The sequence below is a fragment of the Canariomyces notabilis genome (assembly GCF_033297395.1).
Source record: "Canariomyces notabilis strain CBS 508.74 unplaced genomic scaffold N656scaffold_46, whole genome shotgun sequence".
In the NCBI taxonomy this organism is placed as follows: domain Eukaryota; kingdom Fungi; phylum Ascomycota; class Sordariomycetes; order Sordariales; family Chaetomiaceae; genus Canariomyces; species Canariomyces notabilis.
Window position 1 is genome coordinate 37,011 of NW_027041868.1, and position 15,486 is coordinate 52,496.

Below are 15,486 nucleotides of genomic sequence, written 5' to 3' on the forward strand. Positions count from 1 at the left end.
TAGTGAGGCACGGTCTTAATGGGGATTCTGGTCGTTTCCGGCGACCTGCCTGAGGCTCTATTGGGACAAAGGAAAAAGGGGACTGAGCTGCAGCGGCAGCAGCAGATCTGTGCGCTTGAGTCGTGTTGCCTCCGATATTTGATCGTTCGTGACATCCCCCTGACAGTTTTGTAGGACTCCATGTCGTGTCGTATCGGACATCAAGATGAATTCTAGAAGGCCACCCATGTTGCGCCCAGATATCCGATAGCGAGTGTCAGGGACGAAGGGTCTTTGGCTGGCTCGTTGAGGGGGGGGGGGGGGTAAAAATCCCAGCAAACTGATAGGGACTCCAGTACTTCCGCAGCCCTGAATCGTGTCCGAGTATCCGCGAGCAAGACGAACAGGACGATCGGGCACTTGACACGCAGAACCTCAAGTATGATCATCTTTGGGTCAATTGCAGGGATGGGCCGTAAACATCCGCCCGGTAACTAGGTATTCTGACCTCCCAATACAACTGCGAAGAGTAGACCGTCACTGCAATACATGATTTGCCCCATCCCACAAACCATCCCATTGACTTATTCCCACCTTGCAACACCGATACCATTGCCTCCCCAGCCCACATCATGCGATCAATTGCCAGTAGAATCCAGCACACGCACAATCGCGTAACTCGTTCCCGCAGCCAGGGCACCAACAATCAAGGTCTGCATTGCACCCCAAAAGCCCGCCTTCCTAGTGCGAATAGCAACCCAGTTCTTGAGGAATCCAAAGACAATCAGGATAACAACCGTAATCGCAACCGAAACCAGCAGGGCCTGGTCAGCCCGGTTCAGGAAGAAATAGGGCAACATCGGAATGAGCCCGCCAACAAAATAGCTGGCGCCCATGACGGCGGCCGAGATCCAGGCGCGTCCGACGTCGGGCTCGGGCAGACGCAGCTCAAAGTCCATCATGAAGCGCACCCACTGGGCCCTGTTGGCCGTCAGCTCGTTGACAAAGGGCTCGGCGGCGGCCTTGCTGACGCCGTACTCGGCCAGGATGTCGTAGATTTCGGAGCGCTCCATTTCAGGGACCGTGGAGACCTCGTGGTTCTCGCGGGCGAACTCGGCTTCCCTGTGTTGTGTGTGTCAGTTTTTTGCTTATATTGTAAAGAAGAGGTTTCGTGAAAGTAGGTCACTACCTACTGGTTAAATACATACCAATGCTGGCGCTCAGTATCAGCAGCCAAATACGCACCAAGACCCATGCTGATCATGCCGCTGCAGAGCTCGGCCAGGCCGCCAATAATGACAAGCTTGGTGTTGCCGAGCGAGGACAGGCCCGCCGTCAGAGCGAAGGGGACTGTGAGGCCGTCCGAGAAACCAATGATTATGTCGCGCATGATCGAGTCGTACTGGCCCATGTGCTTCTCGACGTGAGGGTTGTAAGGGGCGGGGATGCTAGACGACATGCGGTTGGCGACCTTGGGGCGGAGGCGCGTAGGCGATTCCAGCTGGCGCTGGCGCTGGCGCTCCGAGTCGCTGGAGTCGGTGCTGCGGTACGTCCGAGTCATCGCCGACGACGGCGGAGAGTCCAGCCCACGGCTTAGCAAGGGAGTTTCGTCAGATCCGTCGGACATTGTGATGGTGGTTTGGTTGGCTGAGGCTTGAATACTAGTAGCAGCAACGAGTGAGGAGCTGGTGAAGCGAGATGGTAAGTTGCTCGCCAGCAAAAAGCTCAAAGCTCATTGTAATTGAGAAGAAAAGGTCGCGGGTAAGAAAATTCTTTTTGTTCCTGTTTTCTTGCGGGCTTCGATTAGTCGTGATGGCTCGGCGCTGAGTCGTCGACAGCCATCATGTCGCCGGCGGGTGGTTCGATGTCGATGTCGATGTCTATGTCTCATGTCGAATGTGTCGTTTCTTTCGGTTTCGACGTGAGTTGATGTGCAGACTCAACCAGGGTTAGGGTTCTAGCTGACTCATTCCCGTTCCATTCACCATGTCAATCTTCCTACTGCTTTCACCATTGAAGGGAGAGATGCTTTGAAGAAGTTTCATATATTGAGTCTACAACTAGCAGATCCCACTACCATTCTTGAGCTGACGCTTGAACTGTACCAAGGAGTGAGAGGGTGAACCCCTATCTCGATGTCACATATTGCACTCTACAAAGTAAGCACCCACATGCACGGCTCTCGCTTGACTGAGACGTTCGACTTGACTCGTCTTGACTGTGAGCTCATTCAACTTAGGTACCTTGACGGTTAGTTCCGGGTGCTATCTGCTACCGTTCGATCATTCGGCCCTACCTACGTTGTATGGTTCCTGCATGGTGAGGAGAATCCACTGTGCGCGGCATTGGCAGGCTTGAGCCTCACATTAGAAGACCAGGAATAGCCAGTGAGATTGGCAAGGTCAGCATGTCCGGCAGTGGATTCGGCACTTCATCGCCCAGTCCCTTAGCTCAGCTGGCTGTAGGTGTTTCATTGCAATAGCAGGATCGCGAATTTTCACCTCCGACGACCTTCATTAGGCATTTGCATGCGGGCGGACAAGAACCTTAGCTGCAGGTCAGGTACTATAGCCCGACGAGTTCTCAGCAAGCTCCTGACCTAGGCTTTCCTTGCGCTGTCACTGTTCGCAGCCTACTACTTGTAAGGTATTCCTCTATAATACCTATGTATTCATCGCTTACCTACCTAGTTAATGTCAGTTAATCTTCACTGTTGACCTTATGGCGTATACACTTTGATGGACTCAACCATAGCTTTGAAATGTCCTGTGACTTGCTCGGCATTGCCTTCGACATCTTCATCGGAGGCTTTATCCATCTTTGGTATGTTAGTGCGGATGTTGCTGTCCCAGCGCCTAGAGACCAGGGCCAGGCCACTCAGAGTTAGCGCTAAACTACAAATTCGCTTAGCGCAGTCTCTCCCCTGTAGCGAACTAAACGACATGCGTCTAGGTATTCCAGACTCTGTCTTTCACTCTTTGGCGATTGTAGCCATGTTTCCGCCAGACTCTGAGCCTCTGTTTCAGCAACAATACTGAGGCCCGCCAACGATTGCCTGTTGTTTACATACGGAGACAGCGCAAGGTTCTTCCTTGCTTTCCAGACTCTCTCTCATCAACCTTCTCGAGTTTCCATCACAGTCTCTCGATGCCACGGGCACCAATTCCCGCTCCCGCTCGGTGTGGGCTCGCCAGTTCAATCCAGCGATGTTTAAGGGGCTCGGCGCAGCATACCTACTTCTAGTAATAAGCAAGCATCAACCATCGAACATGAGCATGCGACCATGGTTACCTAGATATCATGGAACTGTCCATGTTACTGTCAAGTGAAGAGGCGAACACTTGCCATTTTTTACTTTCCCCACTTTTCGCTTCCCCCGCGTTCTCCAAGGGCCAACCTCCAACGCAAGTGCCGATCCCCGTGGGGTAAACCAACCCACCAACCCTGCTGATCTCAGCATTCCGTTGCTGGCCGATGGATTCGCTAACTTCTCTCTTGGTTCGATACCCCGCCAAGAAAGCACCGAACGCTAACTGTTACTGAGGAAGGGCCGAAAGCTTCCAAGTGAAAATAGCACCGTGCTCCACCACAAACCTCGGTTCGCAGCGATCCATTGGCGGAATCAGCAGGGTACGACTCCAATTGTGTGACAGGTGGATAATCCGAGGTCCCTCCCCGGGGTGCACCGCAGTCTAGCGCCAGCGAAGCGGACGGCCGAGAATGTCGCCGTTGCATGACGCAAACCCCAGGATGCCCGGGCGGCTCGTGTGATCTTGGATCGGACCACATGGCTCGGGCCGGGGGAGGAAGCGGGGAATACGAAGGGTCCATGGAAAATAAATAAATAAATACCGATGACGCCGAGCATGTCTGCCAACCGTCTGCGTACCCTTCCTCTGCCAGTCGACACTGTCAAGCCCCATCGCCGCCATGTTTTCCAAAGAGTTCTGGAGAAGGCGGTCGCTGAGGGTGCGCGACGACAAGCGGACCAAGGCGGCCGAGTTGACGCTCCGGGAGTCGTTATTCCCCCTCTGCCTGGTCACCATCCTCTTCTTCCTCTGGGGCTTCAGCTACGGCCTGCTTGACACCCTCAACAAGCACTTCCAGAACACGCTCGACATCACCAGGGCACGGTCTTCGGGCTTGCAGGTCGCTTACTTTGGGTGAGTGGAAACCATCAACAAACTGCGGACGTTGTGTGACATGAATTGGACGGTAACTGACCGAGACTGGCCTAACAGGGCCTATCCCCTCGCCTCGCTCGGGCATGCGGCATGGATCCTTCGGCACTTTAGCTACCGAGCTGTCTTCATTTGGGGGCTGTTCTTGTACGGCCTCGGCGCATTGCTCGCGATTCCCGCTATTATCCACCATAGCTTTGCTGGTTTCTGTATCTGCATCTTCATCATTGGGAATGGCCTCGGCTCGCTCGAGACGGCGGCCAACCCGTACATCACTGGTGAGAGCGAAATTCATGCTACTATTGCCGCAACTCAGAGTCCAGGGTTAGAGAACGTTTACTGACGACTGATCACCTTGCAGTTTGCGGTCCGCCCAAGTACGCCGATGTTCGCATCAACATTTCCCAGGCCTTCAACGGCATCGGCACCGTGGTGGCGCCGGTGTTGGGCTCATACGTCTTTTTCGTCTTTGACGATGAGGTAGCTCTCCGAAATGTGCAATGGGTCTATCTTGCCATTGCGTGTTTCGTGTTTTTGCTCGCCGGAGTGTTTTTCCTCTCGGACATTCCCGAGATCACCGACGCCGACATGGCCTTTCAGGCCGAGGAAACCCACGCAGGGGAGGACCAAGACCAGCCGTTCATTAAACAATACCGCTTGTTCCACGCCGCCTTTGCCCAGTTCTGCTACACCGGCGCACAGATCGCCATTGCCTCGTAAGACCCCTCTCTCATGATATAGCCTGCCCCCCCCTCTACCTCTACCTAGTTTGGCCGGCAAGACTAACTGACCCCCCATCAGCTACTTCATCAACTACGTGACGGAAACGCGCGCCGACACAGACTCATCACTGGGCTCCAAATTCCTAGCCGGCGCGCAAGCGGCCTTCGCCATCGGGCGGTTCGGCGGCGCGGCCGCAATGCACTTTGTCAAGGCGCGCAAAGTATTCGCCGTCTTCTTAGGGCTCTGTGTCGTGTTCTGCATCCCCGCCATCACGGAGCGCGGCAACACGGGCATGAGCATGCTCTACGTCGTGCTCTTCTTCGAGTCGATCTGCTTCCCGACCATTGTCGCGCTCGGCATGCGCGGGCTCGGCCGCCACACCAAGCGCGGCTCGGGCTGGATTGTGGGCGGTGTGTTTGGTGGTGCATGTGTTCCGCCCCTGATGGGTGCTGTGGCGGATATGCATGGTACGGCGACTGCAGTCGTGGTGCCGTTGGTGTTTTTGGCTGTGGCGTGGAGTTATGCGTTTGCGGTCAACTTTGTGCCGTGGTACCGGAATACGGTGGATGCGTTTTCGGAGACGGAGATTGGGGTTGAGACTGGCAATGGCGGCGAGGGGGGTGTGCTGGAGGAGAAGGTGGGGGATGTGGAAAAGGGCAGGGTGAGTGATGAGCAGAAGCCGGTGAGTGCTGGGATAGAGAAGGTTTGAAGCGGAGATGGTTTGGCAGACCTCCGGGCTGCTGGCCCCGAAGTGCTGGGTATGTGAGCCAGCTGGCGGTTGAGCATCCCTTGTCTCAAGTTAGTATAGATGCTGCTAGTGCAGTTCAACGAGTTACAAAGATTTGGCTCTTTGTTAACAGTTCGCTTTGGAGTACCGGTGCCAGCCCGAACCGAATTGATTCTTGATATGCAACCGCATCGCCTTGTATACACCTTTCTTCCGTCACACGCCCGGTGTTTGCTGTAGAGGGCGGTTATCTGCATGATTGGATCCAACATGTATCGTGGCACCATACCGGTGCCAAACCGGCCTCAGGCTGTCAACGACGTGAACTTGCGACACGATAGGTGGTGCAAAGTGAGGCCTACCGTCGGGCACCGAGCAGAGATCATATCCATGCCTTGGGTTCCTCGCTCTTTCCCGATCTCACATCGACGAAATCCACCTCCTACCTGCCCCAAAGCTCGGCGCAGCAGAGTCAAAACCTTTTTCCAGTCCATGTTCACAGATTCTACCTTTTATTCTTGAACAACCCAGACTCGGCACCATGTCTGCCAACAACGCGAGCACACCTGGGACTCAGGCTGTCATGTTGCCTTCCGGTATCAAGAAAGACGAGTACCTACGGCAGTTGAAGGGTCTGGCCCATTCGGTTTCAGAACTCAAGGCGGCTGGTTACGTGGTGGCACCGCTCTCTGAATCCGATCTGGAACGTAAGAAGAGGTGCATTAAGTGTGGATGCCGCTGTGAGTACTCCCATGACCTCAATCCATATCAAGTAAAGTGTCTTGACAGGCAGACGCTCATGCTGTGACTACTTACCTAGGCTCTCAAAGGGAGCGGAAACCAAAGCCACCCAAGGGGAACCCGGGGAAGAAAGAGGAACAAGCTGGCAATCAGCCCGAAAGTCAAACGAACGAAGTTGGTGCAAAGAACGCAAAAGAGGTCAACTACCGATGCAAATTCCACCCAGGGAAAGTGGTGGCCAAGGTTCGTGTGCCCCCTAATGGTTAATCTTTCTGCCTTTATATCCTCGATAGATCAACTAACCCCACTCCTCCCTTCCCACTCCAGACATGGACCTGCTGCAACGCCCACGTCTCCTCCAAACCCTGCTCCGGAAGCTCCTCGCACGAACCTCGACCCTACACCCCCGGCGAGCTCGAGCGACGATGGCAGTTCCACCCAACACCCCCTCCCTCCTCCCCCCCAAATTCCCCAAACAACAACAATAATAAAAAACAAGCAATCGCCATTGACTGCGAGATGGGCACCGCCCGTGACGGCGAGAAGGAACTGATCCGCCTTACCGCTATCGACTATTTCACAGGCGAGGTGCTTGTTGATAGTCTGGTTTATCCAGACGTGGATATGTTGTGTTATGATACGAGATATTCAGGGGTGACGAGGGGTGATATGGAAAGGGCGAGGAGGCAGGTGAGGTGTTTGTTGGGGAAGGGTGCGGCCAGGAGGGCGCTGTGGAGTTTTGTTGGGCCGGAGACCGTGGTGGTGGGGCATTCGGCGCAGAATGATCTGGCGGCGTTGAGGTGGGTGCATACCTGTGTGGTGGATTCGTTTTTGTTGGAGGTTGGGGAGAGGAGGAGGGAGGAGGAGCAGGCAAAGGAGAGGGAGGGGAAGAAGGATTTAAAGGGGGTGGACTCGGAGGGGGTGAGTTCGAGGGAAGAAAAGGGGGGTGAAGCAGCAAATGAAGGTGGGAAAGCTGAAGATGGCAAGGCCGAGAGACTGAGTCTGTCGCTCAAGGATCTCGCTTTGAGGAAGCTTGGAAGAGAAATCCAGACTCGGGGAAGGAAAGGACATGACAGCCTGGAGGACGCGGTTACCTCGAGGGACCTGGCCCACCGGCACATCGAGAACCTGATCAAGCCGTTGCAGGGCTAGGGGGCAAAGTCTATTATCGCCTCATACGGCAGGAGACTCTATCACGCCTTACTCCTACAGTACCAGCTTGACGCCTTAGAACTGAATGATCGGCTTAATCACCTGAACTCTTGTGTCAGCTGCTGCTATGACAATCACTACTTGGTCGCTTACCTTCCCCGCTTCCATATCTGCGACGGCCGTCTTGAACTCGGCAACTGGATAGACTTTGCTGATCTTGTCAACCGGAAACTTCCCCTCTCGGTGGAGTTTAATAAGCTCAGGGATGAACTGCATCTTCTGTCAGGATTGCTGTGCGGCACGGTCCCGTCAGGAATACCAACCTCTGGAGGATACGAATCCCCTTCAACAACACTCAACCAGTTCTTGAACGTCGCAAAGTACATCCCCACGTCCAGCGTGATATCCTGGCCAGGCTGCGGAGCACCAATCGATGCCGCCGTCCCCCCAAGCGCCAGACAGTCCAGCATCTGTTTTATAACCCTGGGAACCCCCGTGGTATCAATCGAAAAGTCCACGCCACGTCCCCCGGTCAGTCTCTTAATCTCCTCAACTGTATCCACTCCCTGTTCAGAACTTGAACTAGGGTTGATAACATCCGTCGCCCCTAGACTCTTTGCCAGCGCAAGTTTCCCCTCCACAAGATCAACAGCAATGATCTGCTTCGGTTTCAGAGACGCAGCCGCCATCAGCGCCGCAAATCCCACACTCCCCACCCCAAAGATGGCCATAGTCTGCCATGGCTTGGGCTTGAGAATATTAAGCACCGCTCCGGCACCAGTCTGATAGCCACAACCCATAGGCGCGTAGATCGACAGGGACAGTTCGTCCGGATACGGACATTTCACGACGCACTTCTCATGGACGGCCGAGAAGCGAGAGAAGGACGACTGCCCGAAGAATTGCCCGCCCACGGGCCGGCCGTCGGCTGCGAGCTTGGCCGAGGAGCTGCCGTCTGGCCAGCGTGTGGCGGGAATGTTGATGAGTGGGAAGGCTTCGCATCTGGCGGGGTTTTGTTCTTTGCAGGGGTTGCAGTTGCTGCACCAGGTGAAGGAGAGGAGGACGGGGTCGCCTTCCCTGAGGGACTGGTTTTGGACGTGGGAGCCGATGGCGCGGATGATACCCGCCCCTTCGTGCCCGGCGATGGCGGGGTATTGGAGGATGGATTTGAGGTGGCCGTTTTGCATGAGGAAGTCCTGAGGGCATGGTGGGTTGGTTAGCTCGCTGCTAAACTGCCCGGGCCATGCTCTTGGAGGGTGGAGAGTGGAGACCACTTACAGTATGGCAGATGCCTGAATACTTCATCTCGACCAGCACTTCATCCGGCCTCAACTCCTCGATGATAATGGGCGTCAGCTCAAAGTCACACCCAACGTCCTCCATTACGAGGGCCTCGGTCTTGATTGGGAACTGCATATTGAAGGTAGGGCAGGGTTCAGATCGGATTGGTTGATGGTTCCATGGAGAGAACATGAACATGAAGAGGAATAACGCAGAAAACCAGATTCTCACCAGTTCACGGATCAACAGGGGAAGTCTCTTTTAAACCATTCTGTCCCCGCAAGCTAGAACCAACATCCCATCCTACATGTAGGTCTGGTCCCCGCCGTGACACCGCATGATGTGGTTGGGCCCCACAAAGGGAAGGTTAGCCGGGGACGGGGGAACCATGGATGGGGTTGCCTTGGGACGCTCTCACACCCCGGGTTTGTGCTGCATCATCACGCAGAGTCCGATCCATCCAACACATGTAGGTTGCGCAGCCTAGCGGTTCGGAGTTGTGTCTCCCAACTCCCAACAACGTTGGATTGCTGACGGATTACATGCCTGCTGCAGACCATTTCTGGTCACCAATTCCGAGCTTGGCTCTCTAAATCCGAGAATACGCTGCGGCAGTGAGGATTTGGGTTTCGGGCTGGGACGGTTACCCTTTTCCGGGCCCCCGGGATCCATGATCCATCGCACTGGAGCTTGGCATGGATTTAACATGAATTGAAATAGGGGCTTTCTTACCAACATCCGCCACCCATGATATTACCCCAAAGCCCAACAAGCTCTAGATCTAGGTACCTTAGTAATGCAACGGTCACAACCAACCCGGCATATATCCATGTTGTGCGCAGTCTCCCCTGGGAAGCCCGCTTTTATCCGAGCTTAGCATGGCCCGAGGTTTGACTTCTCGGCTGTCGTACCCGGGTCTTGAAGGCTCAGGGGCTAGGTAGGTCATGTTGGAATGCAAATTGTTCAAGTTCAAATGAAAGCGAAGGCAACTAGATTTCGTCCATGCCGTCGAACGTTAACCACCTGCTGATTGTGGATATGACTCTGAGTGCAGTTTCTATTTCTGGGATATGAGGTTTCCATCGCCTTGGCGAGTTGTCCAGGGTCCTGGAAGGGGCTACTGGCCGCCATTCCGCGGCATGCGTTGTACTGTTCCTTCTGCCTAAAATGTGTTGCCTCGGAGCTAGGCTTCTTAGGTGCCTACCCTATCTACCGTGGGTATTGAAGTGTGGCAGGAGCTACTGTATGCTGTCACCGGAAAACGCCAGGAGAAAGCGGGTCCTGTAGTTTTTGATAGCACCCAGCCTGCCCAGCGCGCAGCAAATCGACTCAACTGCAACTGAGCCCCAAACTCTCCTCCATATATGGGCCTGCGTATGGCACGCGCGTAGTAGAAAACCACGTATATATAGGTAAGCTGACCTCTAGAATCTGATTCTACCCTTAGTTTAATAGCGTGTGTAATACGTAGGGAGCTATTGATGAGGCTTCTTTTTTACCTAGATTTCTTGTAATTTCAAAGATCTTTTAACGAAAATTTCAACATTCTTAGCAAATCTTAGCAAAAACGCTCGAAAAAGAGGCCATTTTTCAGGCTATCAATACCTCTACACGCACTATACACACCATCAAACTAAAGGTAGATTCGGATTCTAGGGGTCGGGTTACCTATATATATGTATTTTCTCGTACACGTGTGCCATACGCAGGCCATTATATAGAGGAGAGTTCGGGGCTCAGTTGCAGTTGAGTCGATTTGCTGCGCGCTGGGCAGGCTGGGTGCTATCAAAAACTACAGGACCCGCCTTCTCCTGGCGTTTTCCGGTGACAGTGCCTGAATTCCCATGTGGTTCGGGCTGGCACAAGAACTTGAACCCTCAGCCTGCTCAACTTCCAACCAGTCAAAATTCCATCACATTCTTGCATTGCATGGTGACCGACTTCTTCTTCGAAGGCCGACTGGATGCAGCTACCCCTCTTCCGACTACCGAAACTAACCAAATTCTGGTACTCGTTGCATTGGCGGCTGGCAATGTGGTAGGCTCCCTGGCTCCCTTCAAGTTGCCTTTCTGCCTTGCCAAGCGCCAATGCACAACATGCACGAATATGCGTGTGGATGATAAAAAACTGCCTCCCGTCTCGTTCACAGCGAGGGCAGCACAGCCCTGCCCGTGTAAATAGGGCCCCAACGGCGCCAGAGGTCCCGCATGGCCGCATCTACTAATCGCCGTGGCGTTAGGACCTTATTTCTCGTTCTGTTCCATGATCAGAGTGCTGCCTCGTTAACCGCTTAATTGGAAGAACCCGACTCAGCTTCTTGTCTTTGTTTGAGACTTGGTTGACCTCTGCTTCGACAATTGCCAATCCCTAGGCAGTCTTAGGTTACAGGACACCGCTGTGGTGTATATAGTTTACTTGATGTGTCGAAAGCCCGGCGAGAGCGACCTGTACCGAGCCACCGCACAGCATGTCGAACGAAGCCAGTCAAAGCAATACAGATGGTGGAGTTGAACAATGCAAAGACGATATTTTCGTCTTGGATAGCCCAAAAGCTCCGTGGGTGGCGAGTGGCCGAGACGATGCTAAGGTTGGTAACGACAAGCCGAGAGTTAAATGGATGATATCTGCGATCGAAGAAGCGCTATCAACCCGAGCCAACGGTAAGTTTAACCCCGCTATTGGCTATGGTTACAGGTCGTTAATATCACGGTATGCTAGTGCGAACATTCCAGATGAGTTATCGGCGCGGTGAGGTCCTGGGCAATGAGTTGTCCGCTTTCCTCGAGGCATCCGGATCTCAGTCAGACAGCCATCCTTTGCAAGTTTCTCGAGCTCCCCGAGCTGGGCCAGATGCCCAGTTGCCTTTTATCTGCCGCAGCACTGGCGGATGCGAATGCGGCCCTCTTTCAGCGCCTAAGGGTTCGAGTCTCTACTCGAACCTACCTTCCGATGATTACATACGAGTTCTCGAAGTATTGCCAGGAGTTAGTCCCGAGGTGGAATGCAGGATGCACATTTGCCGGCTTCCAGACGACGTGTACACGTACGAGGCGCTCTCCTATACGTGGAAACTGGACGATAAGAAGTCTGATAATGTTTCTGACGTCTTGATCCGCTGCAACGGGTACGAGACTGCTGTTGGAATTAATCTGGCCGCTGCCCTCCGAAAGGTACGCGAGTGTCACACTTCGAGGTATATTTGGGTCGATGCACTCTGTATCAACCAGAAAATGAAGCCGAGAAGAGCCGTCAGGTCGGAAAAGTGAGCAGCATCTTTGCGAGCGCCTTCCAGGTGGTGATCTGGCTCGGAGACAATGAAGCTGAGTGGAATCCACGGACCCGTTTTCCCTCTCACAGATCCAATATCCAACTCCCCCAGCCTCACTATCCATATCAAGCGTTCTCGGGGGTCTGCGATGTGGTCAACGCCTGGAGAGAAAAATCAGGTTACGGCACTGTTATTCCGCCTGCCACACATTCTAGTAGGCTCCCTGTGCCACAAGCAGAGTGTTGGGACATATCAAAGCACTCATTTACCCCTCACTGGAAGATGGCATTCAAGCCCGACGAATGCCCTCTCTCGATGCTCGAATGCTGGGGAAGAGTCCTCGAACTATTTGGGCGCCGCTGGTTCTCCCGCCTGTGGGTCATCCAAGAGGTGGCTCTTGCTCGTTCGGCAATTGTCCTTTGGGGTGATTGTGACATCTGCTGGGAATTGATCGGACTAGCTGCGGCCATTATCAGGACCAACTACGATGCCATTTCGGCCTATATGCGAAGTCGCAATCACGCCACTCATGTGGACCACAATCCGATATACAACGGTCTCGTCAACTGTTATTTGATGTTCAGATTATCAAAGTCGCAGCTTTATTTTTCACCTCTGAAGTTCAGCTTATTAGAGCTCCTTCGCCTGACTCGGCAATTCCGATGCAAAGACGCCAGAGACCGAGTGTATGCCCTTCTTGGTCTGCCAACGACTGATGATCAAATTAGCCGTAGCATCACTCCCGACTATAGCAAATCTGTCGAGGATGTCTATTGTTTTGTGGCGAAGCGAATAATTGATGTGTCTTCTTCTCTCAACATTCTTTCCAGTGTTCAGCAAGTCGGGCAAGAATCAGCGTCTCGCAAGGAGAAGCAAAGATTCAACAAGAGGATGCCATCCTGGGTGCCCCAGTGGAACATTTTGCTGACGCGCGCAGCTTTAATTATCCACGACATTCCCTCGGCTTCACAACCAATTCAGAGTGTCCAGTTCAGCTGAAGGCTGCAATTGACCCCCTCACGCTTAATCTTCGTGGAATAGTTGTCGACTCCGTGGTTAGTTGCATCCCGTCGATGCCGAGGTGGGACTTCTCATATGTGGAATCTATACAGGCTCGTTCGGGACAGAAATCCAGGGACTCATTGGAAGAAGAAGACTTTGATGATCCTGGCCTGGGTGATCCAACGCAGAACTCCCAAAGTCCTCTCGGAGATCTGCTTCAAAGCACCCTAAAAACCAGAGAGCGTCTACAGAAAGTTGCTCTTACGCTTACCGCAGGTCAGACCTGGTATGGGTTTCCAGTTAAAGATGTCGATGCACATATGGCCGACTATATGCGCTGTCTTTTGAATGGCGGGCTTGGGTGGTCCCTCCGGAAGGATGCATTCGTATCAGAGCAGCCGTTCGAGGACAAGATACAGGAATTCCCCAGCAAGGAGGATCGAAATGTGTTGAAATACCTTGTCCAGTGCTGGGACCTGGAGAGCAGAGTGAAGAACGGTGATGGGGGTCGGTTTCTCGATGCAGTCGCCACAATGTGTTCCAGACGCAAGCGCTTCACGACAAGTCATGGGATGGTTGGCATTGGCCCGGAAACCATGGAGGAAAATGACATAGTCTGCATTCTTTATGGGGCCGAGGTCCCTTTTATCATCAGACCTAGAAATGAAGGGCCGGGATATGTTCTAGTTGGCGAATGCTATATTCAGGAACTCATGTCAGAACACGGTGGGAACCAGGTCCAGCGCGAGGACCAGGCTTGGTATAAGATGACAGAGGCGAAAGAGGCTTGGATTGAACTTCATTAGCTTGTTCCCTGTCCCGAACTGTGAGGGAGAGGGAGGGGGCGGCAGGCTACGGTTTCATATACGTCAAGATGTCAAGATCCAGGGACAGAGAACACAATAACATCATGTTGAATTCCAGTTCACACCAGACCCCTTCCACATGCTCTAATGTCGACGATAACCCGGTAACCAAGGCTACCTTAATCTTGAAGCAAATACAGCGTGGGTAGCACACAAGAGCTCCATCCAAGCCCCTGTATGCACTTGAGGCTTGAGGGACTCCAGAGAGCAGAGGGAGGGTGGAGGGTGTACAGTACTTCGTACATACTGCGTAGGTATCTGGGCTCGGAAGGCGCTCGACGGCGCCCGACGGCGCCGACGCCATCTCCCGGAAGCTACTCGGAGGCGTTGACGCCACTTACAGGCTTATGCCGTCTTCGGCACATGGAACGCCTCTTTTTCATTCCATGGGGAATTTGGTACCGGCAGGTCAGAGACATGAGGGAGGCCGGATACAACGGGGTGTTGTCTAACTTCGTTTCTACTTGCACTGTCCCACGTATGGCCACCAATACGGTCACGAATTGTACACTGCAGTAATTCCCGCAAATGACTGCCTGTCTTTGACGAGTTCACTGATACCTGCAGGTTGGAGCTGAGATACATGAGCATGGTCGAATCATGAGCGCTGTCAAGCGAAGAAATTTACTCGGACGAACCTCCATTGCAGATGTCTGACAGCTGAGTACACGTGTACTGCTGCAATCATGAGAGGTTGGGAGTTTACGGAGAAGTCTAATGGGAATGACACTTCTATTGGCAGCGATTGGCGAGCACATGGCCTGCTGAGGTGCATCTCTCTTACTTACAGCATGACAACTGTCTGGTGCCAAGTCTGAAGATGCAGCTGATTTCTGTGGCTCTCATTGAACAGTTTGTACTCCGTATGTGTGTATGTACAGTACATTACTGTATTGGATGTAGTTACGAACTGGCCTGCACCACCCGTGGTGCTTACCCCCTTTGGGCACAGAGCCTGAAGTCGGGCTCCTGACTTGGGCTGCTGACTTTCCAGTTCAGGTGGCATGCAGAATGCCAGTCCAGGCTTTCGGGTTTGATCGTTCCACAGACTCACAGACCTACGCCCGGTAAGCACTCTCGTCCTTAACCTTCTTGGCCGCCTAAATACAAGCTCGGAGAGGAGTGCCTGCCACTGGACGTTACTGGCTCAGGAACATGGACAAAGTCAAGGCGAGCACACCACCACCACCATGTCGGACCCGATGTTCAGCCACGGCGCTACGCCACGCTCCCCAACCTCCGGGCAGTGTCCGGTTCTATCGGGTGAAGACAGGATTCTTTCAGAATTGAAAGGCCCGTACAAGGTAGTGCACACCGCAGAGGTAATGCTAGCACTAACACCCCACTTAACTCCCGACTTACATTTGAAGTTCCGACTCGGGCGCATATACGGCGCAGTCCGCAATCAGGGTTAGGCATGTGCCGCCGTCTCGGCGTCTCCAATGGTCGGTCTGTACGGAGAACTTGTAGAAACATGGCATGTGGCGTCCTGAACGTGTGCATTCCTCCGCTGTTTTTTTTTTTTTTTTTTTTTTTTTTTTTTTTTTTTTTTTTTTTTTTTTTTTT

At 53.4% G+C, this 15,486-nt stretch overlaps 7 protein-coding genes across 7 annotated transcripts; 4 read left to right on the forward strand and 3 right to left on the reverse strand.

Moving 5' to 3' along the window:
- Positions 1 to 424: 424 nt before the first annotated feature.
- On the reverse strand, positions 425 to 2,022 carry N656DRAFT_785473 (DUF125-domain-containing protein). Its single transcript, XM_064816394.1, has 2 exons — positions 1,188 to 2,022; positions 425 to 1,101 (listed from the first exon to the last, which is right to left on the reverse strand). The coding sequence occupies exons 1-2, from the start codon at positions 1,604 to 1,606 to the stop codon at positions 618 to 620; spliced, it is 903 nt and encodes a 300-aa protein (XP_064664833.1). The 5' UTR covers positions 1,607 to 2,022; the 3' UTR covers positions 425 to 617.
- Positions 2,023 to 3,909: 1,887 nt separating this feature from the next.
- Positions 3,910 to 5,592, forward strand: N656DRAFT_720444 (MFS general substrate transporter; the record flags this gene model as incomplete). Its single annotated transcript, XM_064812447.1, has 4 exons — positions 3,910 to 4,142; positions 4,221 to 4,438; positions 4,522 to 4,876; positions 4,962 to 5,592. 4 exons carry the CDS (start codon positions 3,910 to 3,912, stop codon positions 5,590 to 5,592), a joined length of 1,437 nt encoding a protein of 478 aa, XP_064664834.1.
- A 437-nt stretch (positions 5,593 to 6,029) lies between these two features.
- Positions 6,030 to 7,553, forward strand: N656DRAFT_849561 (uncharacterized protein). The gene is made up of 3 exons (XM_064819351.1): positions 6,030 to 6,350; positions 6,431 to 6,594; positions 6,679 to 7,553. The coding sequence occupies exons 1-3, from the start codon at positions 6,152 to 6,154 to the stop codon at positions 7,501 to 7,503; spliced, it is 1,188 nt and encodes a 395-aa protein (XP_064664835.1). The 5' UTR covers positions 6,030 to 6,151; the 3' UTR covers positions 7,504 to 7,553.
- On the reverse strand, positions 7,266 to 8,892 carry N656DRAFT_785475 (NAD(P)-binding protein). The gene is made up of 4 exons (XM_064816395.1): positions 8,782 to 8,892; positions 7,827 to 8,699; positions 7,657 to 7,773; positions 7,266 to 7,605 (listed from the first exon to the last, which is right to left on the reverse strand). Exons 1-4 carry the CDS (start codon positions 8,884 to 8,886, stop codon positions 7,579 to 7,581), a joined length of 1,122 nt encoding a protein of 373 aa, XP_064664836.1. The 5' UTR covers positions 8,887 to 8,892; the 3' UTR covers positions 7,266 to 7,578.
- Positions 8,893 to 10,505: 1,613 nt separating this feature from the next.
- Positions 10,506 to 11,248, reverse strand: N656DRAFT_518302 (uncharacterized protein). Its single transcript, XM_064809936.1, has one exon. The coding sequence runs from the start codon at positions 10,999 to 11,001 to the stop codon at positions 10,570 to 10,572; it is 432 nt and encodes a 143-aa protein (XP_064664837.1). The 5' UTR covers positions 11,002 to 11,248; the 3' UTR covers positions 10,506 to 10,569.
- Positions 11,237 to 12,187, forward strand: N656DRAFT_518327 (uncharacterized protein). Its single transcript, XM_064809937.1, has 2 exons — positions 11,237 to 11,448; positions 11,503 to 12,187. Coding segments are annotated over exons 1-2 (549 nt in total). The 5' UTR covers positions 11,237 to 11,447; the 3' UTR covers positions 12,051 to 12,187.
- Positions 12,188 to 12,824: 637 nt separating this feature from the next.
- Positions 12,825 to 13,978, forward strand: N656DRAFT_518294 (uncharacterized protein). Its single transcript, XM_064809935.1, has one exon. It carries the CDS (start codon positions 13,126 to 13,128, stop codon positions 13,858 to 13,860), a length of 735 nt encoding a protein of 244 aa, XP_064664839.1. The 5' UTR covers positions 12,825 to 13,125; the 3' UTR covers positions 13,861 to 13,978.
- The last annotated feature ends 1,508 nt before the right edge of the window (positions 13,979 to 15,486 follow it).